This window comes from Pleurodeles waltl, chromosome 4_2 (assembly GCF_031143425.1).
Source record: "Pleurodeles waltl isolate 20211129_DDA chromosome 4_2, aPleWal1.hap1.20221129, whole genome shotgun sequence".
NCBI classification, from domain to species: Eukaryota; Metazoa; Chordata; class Amphibia; order Caudata; family Salamandridae; genus Pleurodeles; species Pleurodeles waltl.
The window spans coordinates 37,246,747-37,262,486 of record NC_090443.1 but is presented as its reverse complement, the minus strand read 5'-3'; the positions used below and the strand labels follow the sequence as shown (position 1 = coordinate 37,262,486).

The window sequence follows — 15,740 nt, the reverse complement described above, 5'->3', positions numbered from 1 at the left end:
AGACAACTCTCCAGGTACGCAATACCTTCCAATACTCTTGGTAGATCCCTCTTGTCTCATTTTAGGAATTGTTCCACCTTGTTCTTCTCTTCTTATTTATCCAGTTCTTAGCAACAACCCCTTGAAAAATTGCTTTGGATCTCCCATCTGATCTCAATTTCATCCTCCTCTTTTACTTCAACTTGTTTGAACTAGCATACAGTTACTTACCTCAATGTTTCCCAACTGTTTGCCAGGGGTTTAATATGTTTAGAAATATAATCAGAATTTTACTGTTGCTTTCTCTCCAAGAAATATTGGGTAGATTTGATGCTGAAGGGTATTAATTTACTACTGAACAAGGGCATAATGTGACACCTGAGTGTAGCATACCAGGAGGAAATCACAAAAAAAATACTGAATATATACTGCTATGCAGAAAATAGTAAATAAATGCACCGATAACGTAGTAGGGTATGGCTTCTCCTTGGATGTGTCTGAAAACTTATGTTTGTTCTTGTATTTTTGTCCTGAATGTTGACACTTTGTCCTGATTTTTTTTACAGACCTGTCCAGAATTTGCCTCCATGCCAGGTGATCACCCTACTTTGTGTGCATTGTGCGTGCACCTCACAAAGTGTGTGTAATGTTTCCCAGACACAATGTGCACATAATGCTTGTGTGCCTCCTAAATAGTGCGTATCTATAATCCCCTATCATTTCTGTTCATGGTGTGTAAATTTCCTCGACGCTGTGTGAATGTATTGCGGGGCTCACACTCCGAGTGTTAGTCTCGTGTGTTTGTGTCCCAGACGAGCAGTGCCTGTATTTTGTGTACCCCAGCTGGGTTTTGCATATTGTCTTTGTATATTTCCTAGAAGCGGCGCGCGCTGTAGTACGCACCTCCCAGAGGGGCTTTGCTCTTTCCGGCTCCTCCCCTCTGGAAGTAGCCACGGGACCTCCCGGCCGCTGCAGAAGAGAGGCTGTGAGCGTGAGGAGCGGACCAGTTGTAGGCGACACTGTGCTCCCGCCCGGGACTCTTCAGTGTATCACCCCCTCGGGACCCCTGTACCCACCCGGCCCTCAATAACGCGGCCCTCCATGACCCTCCGCCGCCAGCAGCCTCCGGGGCTCGCCGCATCGCAGCCCCCGGACTCGGAGCTCGGCCGCCCGCCCGGGGGCTGGAGAGCGGGCGACATGTACCGGGCTCTGGCCGTCTCCGGGGGCACCCTGCCCAGGGGAAGCAAGGTGAGAGACGGGGGAAGAGGGGCATACCAAGCAAGTGTGAGAAGGGGGAGTCGATGAAGGAAAAGTTGTCTCAGTGCTCTACAGCCCCACGAAGTGAGCTTTATCCCGTTTCGGAAATAGTGACTTTCATTGTGAGCAAGTCTGAGAAGTCAGTGAAAGAACCGTTTTTAAGTAGTTGGCATCAACGTGCTCCAAGCTTGTAGTACAAGCTGCCAAACCATCTCGTGCACCTCCTTACATGTCTGGTGCTGATGACCACTCTTCCCTTTCTGCCAGTCGTGGGATGTAATCTGGCCCCTACCTTATGTTTAGGGTGTCCCCTAACCCATTAACCACAATCCTGACTTCATTTGCACCTTGTTTTATTAGAAGTGGGGCTGTCTACCTCAGTCCCCTGATGCCTGCTGTTCAGGACCCCCTTTGTACTCTTATGGTACCCCTCCGCTTGTCTGTCCCCTTACCCCCTTCTGATGTTTAAGGGTGCCCTTTGCCAAAGCCCTTGCCTGATTAAAGGACTAGATTAACTCAACCCACTAGCGTCTTCAGAGCTTCAGGCAGCCCCTTGCCGTGCCACTCGATGTTTGGTAACGTATGGTGTACTATTAACTGTTTAGCGCTTTCCATACCCCTGGCGAGGCCTAAAGCGCTTTCCTCGTTGTCACGTAATCTGTACTGTAGGGACGGCAGAGTGTTGTTTTTAAGGTGATCTGTATGGTACTGCGTCTTGCCCCATTAACCACTTCACGTGCAAAGCCCAGTCCCGCAGATTATGAAAATGTAATGGGGAAGTATCCGAGTTCCTCTGAGTGAGGGAAGTTATGCATGGCACGCGTCTGCACATTTACTTTCCACGTGTGTTCTGTGTGCAATAAGTCCTATTTATTTTGGACCTCTGCATAGCGCTGATCATTGTTGCTTGGATATTTCACAGCACTCTATATAGCGAACTGCAAGTCTGTGATTGTGATGTTCGAGGGGTCCGTTAACTGTGAAGCACAAACCCTGTCTTGTATTCTTCGCTCGCTGGCATTCCTTTGGGGGTTTCGTCGAAAGCCACTCTGAATAACTCCATTTTTAGAAGTTTTCCGAAGCACCGAAAGATGGGTTGACCTCCTTGGAATCTGTTTGTGATCTTTTTTTTGTCTTTTAAATGTTTGTTTGGGGGTCTGGAGTGATCAGTGATGTAAAGCAAAATAATGTGCACCCCCCTTTCAGAATGTTAAGTGGGCCCCCCTGAGTCTCATCTCACATATATTAATTGGTCTCGAGCTGTAACCACCCCACCTCCCCTCGGGTTATGGGCCCTCTGTACCGCAGTGGCCTACATTACGCCTCTAGGCCTGCTGTAGCTGATGGTAGTTCTTGATTGGGGAGTAATGATCGAGGGAATGGGCAATATTTTGCATATACCCCTGGAGTTTCACCCATTAAGCTTCATGTGCACTACAGAGATGTTTAAGCTTTATTCTGCTTGACCAGGATGCCAATGATGTGTTTTCAATGCTGCTTTATGATACGTATGTTTTCATCTGAATCAGAGATTTTGAGTAGAGGATGCTGACACGGTCTTGAGGTAAATATAGCTGTGCACATTTTTTCTGCAGCTGAGCCCCACAAATGTTAGCCATGTGTTGGATTACATTTTCTAGGGATAAGGCTAAGACGAAGGGCATGAGACCAGCTATGGTGGTGATTTCAGTTGTAAAGTGGTTTGCTATTCTCAACAATACTTTGGTTTGAAAGTGAAGGATATTTGGGTGTAAATCACCAGACGTACTATCTGCCAGTCACTTGTAGGGGAAATGTGCAGTCACCCAATACCAAGTCTTACAGGTTTGTGGGTGTTAGGCGGGGTCTACTGACAGCTAAACTCTAGTTGGATGTTTGGGCTTGTTCCCTAGAAGTGTGCTGCTAGCCAGCCACCTGTCTAACGTGTGGGTTTGTTTCACAATGGATCAAGGTCAGCTCTTCATTCACCTGTCGGATTTCCTTTGCTGATACCCCACATCCATTAAACCGAATTGTTTGCATCAGCCAATCTCCTGTCAGACATGTATGGGCTTGTTCCGCGGGGTGTGCTGGCAGCCAAACAGTTCTTGGATTTTTAGGAAGGGTTGTTCTATAGAGGTGCGCTGCTAGCCAGCCAACGTTTGAAGATGTGTGACTGTGTTTTGCAGGGGTTGCTGGTAGTCAGTGGTCTGTCAGGCATGCATCAGCCTGTTCCGAGGTCTGTACAGTCAGCCTACACTTGTCGGATATTTGAAGTCGTTCCCCCATGGTATGCTGCTGGTCAGTCAAGCATTTAATATGTTTATGTGTATTGTAAACTGTATTTATATAGCTCTTACTACCCTTCATGAGGCGTTGAAGCTCTTTATGGTGAGTAGCACGCTCTTCTGGAACCCAAGATTGGAGGTTAATAGTTTAGTAGATTAGTATTGCGCAGGTGTGCTGTCAGGTGGATCTTTAGGATGTTTAGGTTGTTTCACCGAGGTGTACTGCTAGCTACTGATTCGTTGAACATGTTGGGCATTTTTCCACTGAGGCTGTGCTTTCAACCAATCCTATGTCGGGTTTGTTTGGCTTTGTTCCACATATTTGTGCTGTCATCTAATGACCCGTCAGACATATTTGGCCAATTTCTGCGGGGTTGCGGTCAGCCAGTCGCCTGTTGGCCATACTTGGGTGGGTTCAATGGAGTTGAGCTGTCAAGACAATCATCTTTTGGACAAATTTGGTCCTGTTTCACAGTTGATACTTGGGTTTGTTTGTGGTGGTGTGCTGTCAATCACTCCTCTATTGGATGTGTGCTGTCATCTACTTTTCAGCCTTTAGGGGTGGGCGCTCATGGGGATAGAGCTGGATCCAAGGGGCCTATTGAGTTAAGGATATTTTTTTATTTAATTTTAGGTCTGGAGTTAGCAAAGAACTTACTTTATTTTGAGCCTGCCCTCTGCATCCATTAGTCTCTTATTGTGCCATTCACACTTTTCTTCTGCCCTTTACAACATGTAGCATTAAGCAATGAGTCTGCCCACTTCAGCCATTGGGTAACTTCACTGTAAGTGATGGTATTCTGCCCTTTCATAAGACCTTCGTATATCCAGTAATTCCCTTGCTTGGCAGCTCCCACAGCACAGTTTTACAAAATCCAGGCAAAGGAAATCAAGCATTGGCAAAGAGGCAATGCTGGCAGCTAACGTGAGACCTGTTGGCTTTGCCAACGTTTGTTTTTCTTTGGTGGCCCTGCCTTGACGAGACCATTACCCCCTTGCACCGCAAGGAATGCCGTCTGCTCTCGCCACAGGCTGCTTGTGATAGAAAGGCCTGTTTGGCGTAAGACGATGGCACGAGCCACGTGTTAGAAAAGGCAGCATCGAAAGCAAAGCATTAGTAAACTCCATCAGAAAGTTAAGGTGATAAAACGAGCAAGGTATGCAGCATGAAGAGTAGCTAACACCCTATAGGTGGCCAATCAGGCCGAGTATTCTGAAATCAACCCGATCTTCTGGGGCGTGTCTTAGAGTTCCGACTGCCTTGAAACTAAAACTACCTTATTATTCAGCTTCTCAACCGATAGAAATGACAAAGAGCAGAGTAAAGCACCGGCACTGCAAACTTGCAACGCATCTATCCCCTTCCCCTCCGGGCAGACAGGTGCCGCTGTATCCTGCACCTGCCCACAAGAGAATCTCTGCCCCCTCTGTAAATGCAAGCAGGTCCTCCTAGGAGGTGGTTTGAAACTGCTGGTCTCTTTCAATGCTGCGCACCCTCTGCAGGCACAAGTTCGTGCCTGCACTGTAGAGAACACTTTTAGTAAAATGCCCTTAGTTGAGGGTATGCTTGGCACAGACCAGGGTCACTCGCTATATTGATATATTATGTCCCACCGGTGGCAGTCTTGCTGCTCTGAGGTGCTGTTAACAGCAGGAGCTATCCTGTATCTCAGTTTTATTGTCTTATTAGCTTTACAAGAGACATGATGAAGCAGCCTTCTCAAATACCCAATATTTAACCCCCCACTTACACGTGGGAACCTGCTGTCGGTGTGTTAAACCTCTGGTCTGCCCCATTTGTTTTCATTTGTTGAGCGTCTTTATCACATCGTCTGGAAAGTGTTGTTTGTTTGTCATTTATATGAATTACGATCATTATTGGTAGTGCTCAGAACTTTCCTCCTCCTGTCGTTACCTGTGAAACGTAGCATGAATGCAGCTCTAAACACCCAGAGTAGTCAATTGTGCAGTTTGTTTCTACAACACTTGTAATGTATTCTTTACATGCTTTGTTGACAAAGGCTTGAAATGAGGTTGTGTATCGTACATTAAAGTGCACACCCCAAACCCAGGGGCCTCTCGAGACTCCTTTGAAAGCGATGTGTGGGGTTGCCATATTGCTCCACCTTGGCAGGACACCATCTATGACTTCTGAGAGTTTTTTGGTCTCCGTTTGCATCAATTTAGTACCCCCGATAGCAGGTTTTGTACACAGGCAGGAAGCAGGGTGTCCTGCTGCTGAAATGCAGCAAGATGGCCATAATATGGGTCACCTGCTACAAGGTGGACTGCTTCTCATGACCTCTACATAATTCTCGGGCCAGTACATCTGGTCTATATAGTGTGATGTCGCAGGATGACTATATACCTCTAAAGCCAGAAATACTTGGGCTTTTCTCATTAGTTTGAACTTGTTGTTGCTTAAAATGTTGGGAATCATACCAATGGGATAGCCGTGTCTTTTATTCATGGTCTGTTGGGGAGCTCTGGTGTCTTTGGGAAGTTGAGGCTGAGTTTCATGCAGGTTGTGCCTTCATGATTTACCTCTGTTGTTAATCATTTGAATTTGGATTCTGTGACAAACAGGAGAGAGTGGAGCTGATATTCCTGGCTGGGGGGTACTGTGTAGCGAGTCTGACTTAAGGGGGGCTTTTGCCACAGTATGTTTCCTACCTGCTGTTACTGTGCAGTGAGTTGAATTTGATTGTTTGGTCTTCTGGGAGCTTGTGTGGAGTTGTCAAGGCAAGTGTGGCATGTTCAGTGCTCTGTAACCTCACCCTGGCCTTTAGCCGCTCTAGTTGGAATCTTCTATGGCGTTGACGTTGAATACCATCTAGTAATCCTCTTTTAGGAAGAGAGAGAGCCTTTGTGAGTATGTTTGCTTGAAGCTGGCCCACTTGTTCGCTGCAGCATTAAGAACTGAACGCAGCCGAGGTCTCTTGTTTTTTGTAACGTCGGTGTTCTGCCTTTGTCTTTAGAAACTGCTAAGCATCAAACTGTACTTCAGCCTATAACAATATGTTCAAAACTAAGTCTGAGATTTGTTCAACTGGCAGTATTAATAATAGGGATAGTGCTGACCCTCCAAGACACCAAAAGTTCTTATTTTTTCCTGTGCGCAGCCTTTGCCTGTTTCTTATGGCTGCGATTGGTGAGGAACTGTTTGAGCTACTCCGGATATGCAACTGGCCACTCTAGTGCTTCTTGCTCATTAGGACTGTGTGGTGTTTCAGTGTCTTGAAATTGCGCCAGGTTCAGCAGCTTGTGCAAATTTCACCAGGATACACCCCACGCCTTCCTATTATAGAACACAGCGGCAGAACCCTGTGCATACGCCCATTAGTGCTCAAATATGTAGCAAAATGGCTAGGAGGGCACCCTAGGACTAGCTTCCGACCGATGGGAATGCATGCTTCTGACTTCACCCTTCAAACTCTGCGGCTCACTATGGCTGACTCCTTCACACCAGTCAGGGGAGTAACACAGGCCTAGCACCCCCTGTGGCGCAGCGGAGGCCCCAGTCCTCCAGAGGCCGAGCACCCTTCAAATGGGCCTTCTATACATCCAAAGGCCAATGGCAAACACCAGAATGCAGGAGACTTGGGCCCCCCTCATCACATCCTGCGTGGGGGGCGTTATTTTGTGTTACGCCAATGACGTTAGTGAATGCACAGAGGTCCAAGAGGGACACCTCAAAACGGCCTGGATGGTTCTCTTCTCAGACCACCGAATAAGGGCTCATTTATTGATGCGTTGCTTTGTATAGCGGCAACGTCGCCCAACAGGGTTTTAAAGCGCTCGAGGCTGGAGTCAACCAAGTGTCTATTGAAAACCTACCAACGCCATTACTGTTCACACCTCAGTGTTTGTTAGGGCATTGGACGATTTAAATTGTGAAGGCGCGCCAAATTGTGTACCCAAAACCGCGTGCAGTAGGTAATGGTGCCTTACCTGGTGGAAACGACAGATCACCTTCTTCAGTAACCACTTCACGAGTGTGCCAGTCGTATTATCATATCTCACTAAGGTAGCCGGGAGGCCTGCCAGGGACAAACATGCGTGCGGAACAGTGTCCGGTCCAGGCAAGGCTGCCTCACCCTTTTTCATCTCAGTTCGATGAGATGAGAACCATTTAGCTAGGTAACAGGTCACCTTTTTGTTATTCAGCATGTCAAGGTAAACATGAGATGACAAATGGCGGTTTTTTTTGGGGAGGTGGAAACAAACTTTTCCCAGTACTATGAAATCAATACATAACAAGGCTGTGTGTGTCAGCTAGCGCTGTAGTAAAATAACTTCTAAAATGTATTTAAGGATTACAGGTGGTATCTAGATTCCGTTAGCGAGGCCAGGCCTCCTGCTGCACCGATGCTTCCACGACCCATGCTTGCATTCTGAAAGGTCACCATCACAACATTTAAGTCGGACCTCTCTCAAGCAGAGGAAATGTCAGTGTGTTGTGACTGCAACCAGGCCCATCTCTTGTATGTCTGTCGATCCCCAGTTCAGGCGAACGCCCCATGAGGCAGAATATTCCCAAAATGCGCAGTTGTTCCAGTTGGTGTTCTGTGGGGTATCGACTCCCATCACCCCACTTTTTGATGATGTGTTCTGTGGTCAGCAGAGAGGCATTCAGTTTTCAGCTGTGCTCAGTGTGACAAATGTAAGGCACAGCTTAATCCGAGGTCCCAGCGACCTTCAGTGCCGGCGTTAGGAACAGAAGGCGCGCAACTTATATTTGTAAACTTTAGAAAATCACCCGTAACTCTGAGGGCGAATGGACGTGCCAAGAGTCACGTTTTCGGGGCTATACTTTGCTGGCCCTTGTCTTTCTGCTTGTTCTCGGACACCCCCGCACAAACCCACCCACCACCACATACGCACACTCCCCCTTCCCGCCAAGCACTGGTCATGCACAGATGCCCCAGCCCTCTATTGGGGGAGGGGCGGCTCCATGTGTACTTGCAGAAACCATCTGCCGCCTCTTCTTTTAGGCAAATTTTGTTTTCAGCCTGGAGATGTCAGACGTAGACTCCCTGCACCGCATCATTTTCCTATTAGGTTCCTATTTCCATACAAACTGCTGAGACCCTCGTGCCACCTCCCAGCTCTCCGGTCAGTCCTGTGGTATCCAGTTCCGCCATCGCCCCTCAGATCTAGCCGAGGATCACTGTGAGGTGCCCCCCCCCCATCCCCCCCGGCACCCTTTTACGGTACCTCCCTCTCCCCGCCTCGACCCACTCGATGGCCCTTTCGAAGGTGACTCCTTCGAGACCGCCGTGGGTGTGCGCTGCCACCTCTCGAATTCGGCTTTTCGACCCGGGGGTGCTGTGCCTCAAAAAGCACCCTCTTTCAGAAGCCCTTCTTGCTAAAACAGGCATCGCTGACCCCAGGGGGCCCTCCACGCCCTGTTCAAGGTGCGCACCCTGCTCCCACCCCGCCCCATGAGACCCACCTAGGCAGACACGTTAGACCTGCGCAGGTGTGCAAGGCGCCAACTGCCGCGAGCCCCCGAGGAACCGACGGTAATTATTGTTATGAGGAGATTAGAGCCAACTGTCAGCAACCTGTCCTCGTGGGTACCGTGCCACAGGAGGGGGCACTCCACCTCCACACAGGGAGGGGTTCTGTGTACAAAGCACAGCAGTGAACCCCCTCATGTCCCTGAATAGGAGAGGGAACAGATACAGGCCCCGCCCCAGAGAACGAACCAACACCGGCTGCAAACTTTAGGACACCCACCTCAGTTCAGGAAGCAAGTAGTTACGATGCCCACTGCAGGGAACCCCTGTGACCCACCCCTGGAGAGGATGGCGTTGGTACTGTATCTACATCAGGAATCCCCCTCACCCACTGCAGTCAAAGATGGGGGCAGGTACGGTGCCAAGAGCAAGGCACCTCTCTAACCCACCCCTGCAGACAATGAGCTCATCGCAGAAAACTGCCCTTACCTATGTCTGCAAATGAAGGGGCAGGTCCAGCGCCCACTGTAGAGACTTTCCTTTGCTCACCTATACAAGGGGCTGTACATAAAACACACAGGAAGGCCTGACCCAGCCTGGACCAAAACCGCTGCACCCAAAGCGGCCCTAAAGAGCAAACAACCGATGGTTACCCATCTTTAGTGCATATATTGTGTACCGGAATGAGAAATACACACGTAGTCTGGGCCTGTTCGTGGATTAAAGCATCCTCAGGAGAGATCCGTGTTTGACCTCATCGTCGTCGCTTTGTATCCTGGCGGGCCTATTAGCATTTCATGTTTCTGAGAATGATACTTAGACTATATCGGACTGCCAATGGCTCAAAGTGACTCTGTGGATAATCCGCAATATATTCAGTCACTTTGGGTAACACTTGCATGTTTAGTAGTGCCAAAAACCATATAAGACCTGAGTTATTCACGTATGCTCGGGGCAGGGTGGGTCATCAAGATCTGCTATCCCCTTAACCTGAAATGGCAAGACCTAGCTTCTAGCGTCCAGAGGCGGCCGCGGCATCCCCTATAGGCTGAAAGAGTCAGACCGGCTCCTGTAGACGGAGTAAGAGACTTGAGCTGAAGGAGTGATGCCAGCTCCCAGAAACTGAGACCAGCACCCGTAAGTGCGACAGAGGCTGGCACCACACCACTGTGGTTCTTGATTCTTGCATAACCTATCTCCAGGGCGTGTGTGTGTGTGGGGCCCACACTGGAGTATTGCACACTGGCCGGGGAAGCGATGCAGCGTCATGAGCACAGGAGTCACCTACAAGGGTTTCATTGCCGTCTTCAAGTGCAGGTTCCGTGGGTTTGCATCAGAGTGGAAGACTGTACATTGCTTTCTTTTTGTGGCTGTACAGTTTCACTGCTAACCCCTATATAACCGTTGAATATACTGTTGCTTCAAACTTTGTATTAAAAAATACGTAGGCAACATCATTCAACCACTAGTTTAATAAATAGCTGTAAAATGTGTGCTTGATAGTATCGTTTTGCACAGATATGCATTGTCCAGTGAATACAGGTAACAGCGGTGTGTCACAGAATTAAATAGAAAAATAGCAGTGCGCATAGGTTTCAATTAAAGCATATCACAGAAAACAAATTCAGTCAGTCACTGTTGCTCCTTTGATAGCTAGTGGAAGGAAAAGGGTAGCAAATTGAAAGCAAAAAAAGGTACTCAAAAGCCTAAAATGTGAGGCTGAAGCACAGTGTTCTCTAATCCATGCTACTCTTTTCTCGAGAGGAGAACCTCTTCTATGGGGTACCCTTGGAAACGACAATTGCTCCTAATTTTGCTACATGAGCCAACACAAACACTGCAACGGTAAGCCACTAAAGTCTCCCTGGGACCGAGCTATAACTGTGTAAGGCAGCCCGGGCAGAGAAAACAGGCCTCTTTCTGGAGGTCTACCTTGAGCTTCATGGGGAAGCCCACCTAGACTGTGAGCCCACGGCATTCATGCCATTCCGGACTGCCATCAAAGTCCTTTTTCTCAACAGGATCCCAGGGTTTAATCTGGAAAGAACAAGATACAGTTTTACCCAAGCTCCGTGACTTTACTCTGAATCCCCATGCATAGCATCTTGTTCTTCAAATGTTGCTTTCTCGCCACCATAAGAGTCCCACCAGAACTAGAATCCATTTTAGGATTCCTTGAGTGGAACTTGCAAATTTTGAACTAATCCTTTCTGGTCCGCGTTTTGCTGCCCCACCATTACATGCAGCTCCTTCACTATCTGGACAGCAACAGCCTTCAGTAGAACCCTAGGAAGGACTCCTGCACCCTTATATGCAAGCTTCTTCCCAGGTGTCTCAATTTTCATTTCTCTTTTCTGGTCTCACCAGGTATTTATTCTACAGCAAGCTTCATGGAGGTGGAAAACTCTTCCCATCACCATTTTGGTTTTCCAGTGCCTGTACTTTACCTTCCATTTCTCCCATTTCGTCTTGACTTCCCACACTCACTCAGGCACATGTGCCTAGCATCACTGTCTGTCTTTTTTTTGTTAACAACTGGCTTGCAGAGAAAGGTTTGAGAATGAAGCTCTGGGGGTTATGTTTCCACTACCTCACAAAGCTAAGTTACAAGCATTCCTACCACAACTTAAGTGTTTGAATTGTGACCCCAAGTAATGATGAGTATCCTGAGGGGGGGGGGGAGGTACATCGGATTCCTCCTAAATGGGTCCCTAGGGACTCGCTGTACCTCCAGATCCAGATTTACTTAGGGTCTGCCCCTGAGAGCCGCATCCTTAAGAAGTGATATAATAAAACCCTTTAAATATTCCTTCTCTGGGATATTGGGAATTTGGATGCTATTTCTAAGGGTGTGGTTCTCAACCCTTTCCAGGTCGTCCCTCATCTGTTGGTTTTACTTTGTCAGCAGATCAGTGGCCAAAACATTCTTCAAAATATCGGCTTCAGCCGGAGTGACCACCTCCTCCAGTGCTCTGGTACATTCAGCTACCTCATTCAGTTTCTGGCTGAAGACGTGGCATGAGACCAGGATAGCCGTCTGGTTGGTCTCTGAACGTACACCCACACACTGGATTTGTTTCTTTAATGTTTATTCAACGTATAGCAGCAGCTTATCTACAGTTGTCCACTTTGGAGTACTATGGAGGCATAAGAAATATGCGGGGGCGGTGGTGAACGTTGATAGTGGTGAGGTGTTAGTTGCTGCTCCAAAGGGCAGTAGGCAAGCAAGACATCTTTCCCCAAAGTGGATCTGTGGATCTTTTTACCCAATAAATTTTTTAAAAAGAGCCAAGTAGTGCATTTTGTAATATTTGTAATATTTTAGCATTTCATGTTTGTTGGAAAGTTCACTGCACAAGAAAAGATAAAACTACGACAGTAAAACAAAGTAGTGATGAGCACAATTTCCCTAAAAAAAAAAAAAATGAGTTCAACCCAAAAGGGATTTGAAGGCTGCTCCAGTAATCTGGGTACTGTATGCAATGAAACCCACCTTCTAATCATTTTCAAGATGCACAAAGCATATTTCTTCGCTTTTGCTTCCCACTAAAACGTATTTGCCCATTGTGTTGCTTTCAAATATATTTTCAGCTTTATAATAAGACCTGTTGAATGGACCATGATCCAGTGGTTTGCCCAGGCTATTTATGATTGACCTTGGTTTGGGTTGTCTGCCTTCTGAGCATGATTTCCATTATTGTATGGTGTATCATAGCTATGATTTCTGCTTGCAAAACTGGTTCCTTCTGGGCAAATGTCAGTGGTGGATTATTCCACCCAGGCTGATACTCAACTTCCACTCCACCATCCTTCCTGTAAAGGACCAACAATCTTCCCCCTCCAGCTGACTGGTCTATTTCCCATCTACAGGTTTTGGGAGGGCTCATGTTGTTTCTGCTGCCATTGTGTGGTTGTATGCTCCAACACTTTGCCACACCGCACCCTTTTGAGGCTTTGGTGCTAGTTTTTTGGGGAAGGGGAGTTGAGTAGGAACAGACACCTTTTTTGGGAAAGTAGGCCATAAGGTGGGCTTGGTTTACACCTGCTGACTTTGACCTTCTGCTCGGAGGGAGCGGTGGCACCGCTGCCCATGCATCTATGTGACCCACTGTGTGTGTGCGTGTGTGAGTTTATTCTTCTCATCCTGTCCGGTGGGTTACGATTCGCAGTAGCCCAGAGTGCATGGTGCAAGTATAATAGCAAATAACAATCCTCCAGAGAGTCTGCAACAAAATAGAGTCCTTCCACGGCCTGCAGGCTGGCCTTTTGAAGGGACCAGTTGTCCCATGTTGCTTAGAAATTCAGTAAAAGCCGTCAGTATCTGCCTATGCCCGCCTGGTGGGCGAAGCCCGGCCTAGTGCCACAATACACACGTCCATGCTGACGTCATCAGCGCGTTTCTCACAGATGTTTTGCATTCTTTCCCGCGTGCTCTGGTGTCCAGGCAGAACGTGAGCCACCCACCTCCAGAAGCCCAGGCTCAGCCTGCGCCCTGACCCCACGCCCGCTGGACCAGAATACGTATAATGGTGCCCCGCGCCTCCCACTGCACGTGCACTCTTGGAAGCAAACAATGGCCACCCTGTTGGGAGCGATGCATTCATGTTTAATAGAGTCCCGTGTAGAAGTGGACAAAGGAGCGCTTGAAGAAGTCCTGTTGTGTCGTCAAGTAACATGGCCGTTCTGTAATGATCTTTCACGGGCAGTGAAAGGCCAGGTTTCATTTTCCACCAATGCAATTTTTTGGAATATACCAATATAAGGGGGCTTCCGGTGCCATGCAATCATTTTCTTTCTATTCCCAACAATCTTCCCTGTTGGATAAGAAAGACACAGATGCCTTCTTGATGTAAGTCCTACTACCATTTGCCGGACCAACAAACTAACGACGCAGAACGTCATGTGCATAAACTCAGGGCAACTCGGCCCTTATTCCGTTTGTAGTGTCGGTTACTGCTGAGAGGGCACGTCTGTCTCGTAAATCCCGAAGAAGGCCCCAGAAGTTAATGCACTGCTCCAACTTTTGTGGCCTAGAGTAAAAGATCACATCCCACTGCATACCTCTCGTTGTGGTATCCAGTCTTTGAGAGCTCGCCTCTGCACCTGCTGCTGTCCGGGAAGGGGCACAGTAGGGCCATACACGTACCTGGACTCTGCTGAGAACTGCTGCGCCCTGGAGTGAGGGCGGGTGCGCCTTTTTGGGTCCTCGTTTAGTATATCGAGGCCAGACACCCTCAAGGAGCAAGTATGCCCCCACCAAATGTAGCTGTTAATTTTGCATTTAGTTTTGTGTGTTTTTTTTGTAAGTGAGGGAATTACTGCTTAACATTTAACTAGATACATTAGGCATCAATGGGGTAACCCTGTATTCCTCAGAATTGGGAAAGTTTCAGTACATCATCAAAGGTGGTTCTGTCAGAATTCGTCGTCAAGCAGCAAAAACTGTATTTGCACAGATGCTTAGTATGTGGAAATAAATCCCAAAGCATGTAGGCCCAAACAGTTACTAAACGAATGGCACATATTACATAGTCATTGAGTAGCAATACATTTTATGATAAAAAATGAGGTTCTCCTGCCAAGTGGAAAGGTGCTCGTGCAGTGCAGCAAGAAAAGATAAGTGACTGTACATTTACAAGAAAGAACACAAAACAAGTCAGATTCTTTGGTGGGCCAGCCGAGTATAACCAGTTTTTCAGTCTCCTGTAAATGGGCTAATTCTAATCAGTCCTGTAATGGCCCAAAAGTAGAGTTTCGGTGTAGGCAGCATATAAATCGTCAATGTTTTGACCCTCTTAGGAAGCGCATGCTTTCTTTACATCTAACTTGGTCTTCATCAGGACTGGGTATGGAACAACCTGGAGCCGAAGAAAGGCACGAATGACTTTCTTTGTTCCAGAACAGAACGTTTGTCCCTATTGCATCGGGTGGTGTGCTCCTCCTGTTATCAAAATAGTGGTGGCTTGAAAGGCTGGTCATGTACCGGGGTCTCCTAAAAAAAAGTCTAATTAGTGTGGAAGATGCATTTGGATTATTTAATTTTGTCGCATCCCAATCAACATGAGGGCTTGTTTGTGCCATGCTTCATATTTAACTAGGGCCCCTCTACCACCTCAGTGGGTATGATGGTTCTCTGAGCTAATGCATCCACTCCAGCAATCTGTGTTTGACCCCTGTGTTTAGAAGTTAGAATCTTGGTGGATTCACTCATCCTTCTCCAGCCTATAAAATAGGTACTGTTGATTGGGATAACGTTAAACATGTTATTAAGTGCCAAGACGCCCAAGAGGAGAACATGTGCTTTACAACTATATTATCTGCGCTGAAGGCCTGAAATTTCACTGATGCCGATGAGACTGTTTCATCCTGAGATGCCGGACCTTGATCATGCAATTTGGTAAACTACATTCCAGTCTGACAGAGTTGGCATATTCGTTAGGAGGGAATTGTGTTAAGCTCAATAGATGGAAAGGGCTTGAGATGTGAGATGACGGAAGAAATCGGACCGCATTCTAAGAATGAGTCGAGCCCAAGTGCCAGAGGAGACGCGCTAAGGGAGAGACTGCCCAGACCACAGATTTGCCAGAGGTTGACACCTAGCTGCGTGGGTGGTGGTCTTGATCAGGTAGACAAATGAGTCCCAAACTGCAAGATTCACTGAGGTGTGAGGACCATGACTTCAGAGATGCTTTTTGGTGCTGATACTCCCTCCGCTCAATTAAGGCCTGTGCCCGACACCATGTATGCCAGACGTACCACAGCTAATCCGAGGAGG

General features: G+C 47.6%; 1 protein-coding gene across 1 annotated transcript in view; it reads left to right on the top strand.

Moving 5' to 3' along the window:
* The first annotated feature begins 956 nt into the window (after positions 1-956).
* Positions 957-15,740, top strand: part of TAMALIN (trafficking regulator and scaffold protein tamalin) — a 38,783-nt gene continuing 23,999 nt past the window's right edge. The window contains exon 1 of the mRNA XM_069230529.1: positions 957-1,227. Coding sequence (XP_069086630.1) covers positions 1,081-1,227 — 147 coding nt within the window. The 5' untranslated portion in view covers positions 957-1,080. The remainder of the gene's footprint in view (positions 1,228-15,740) is intronic.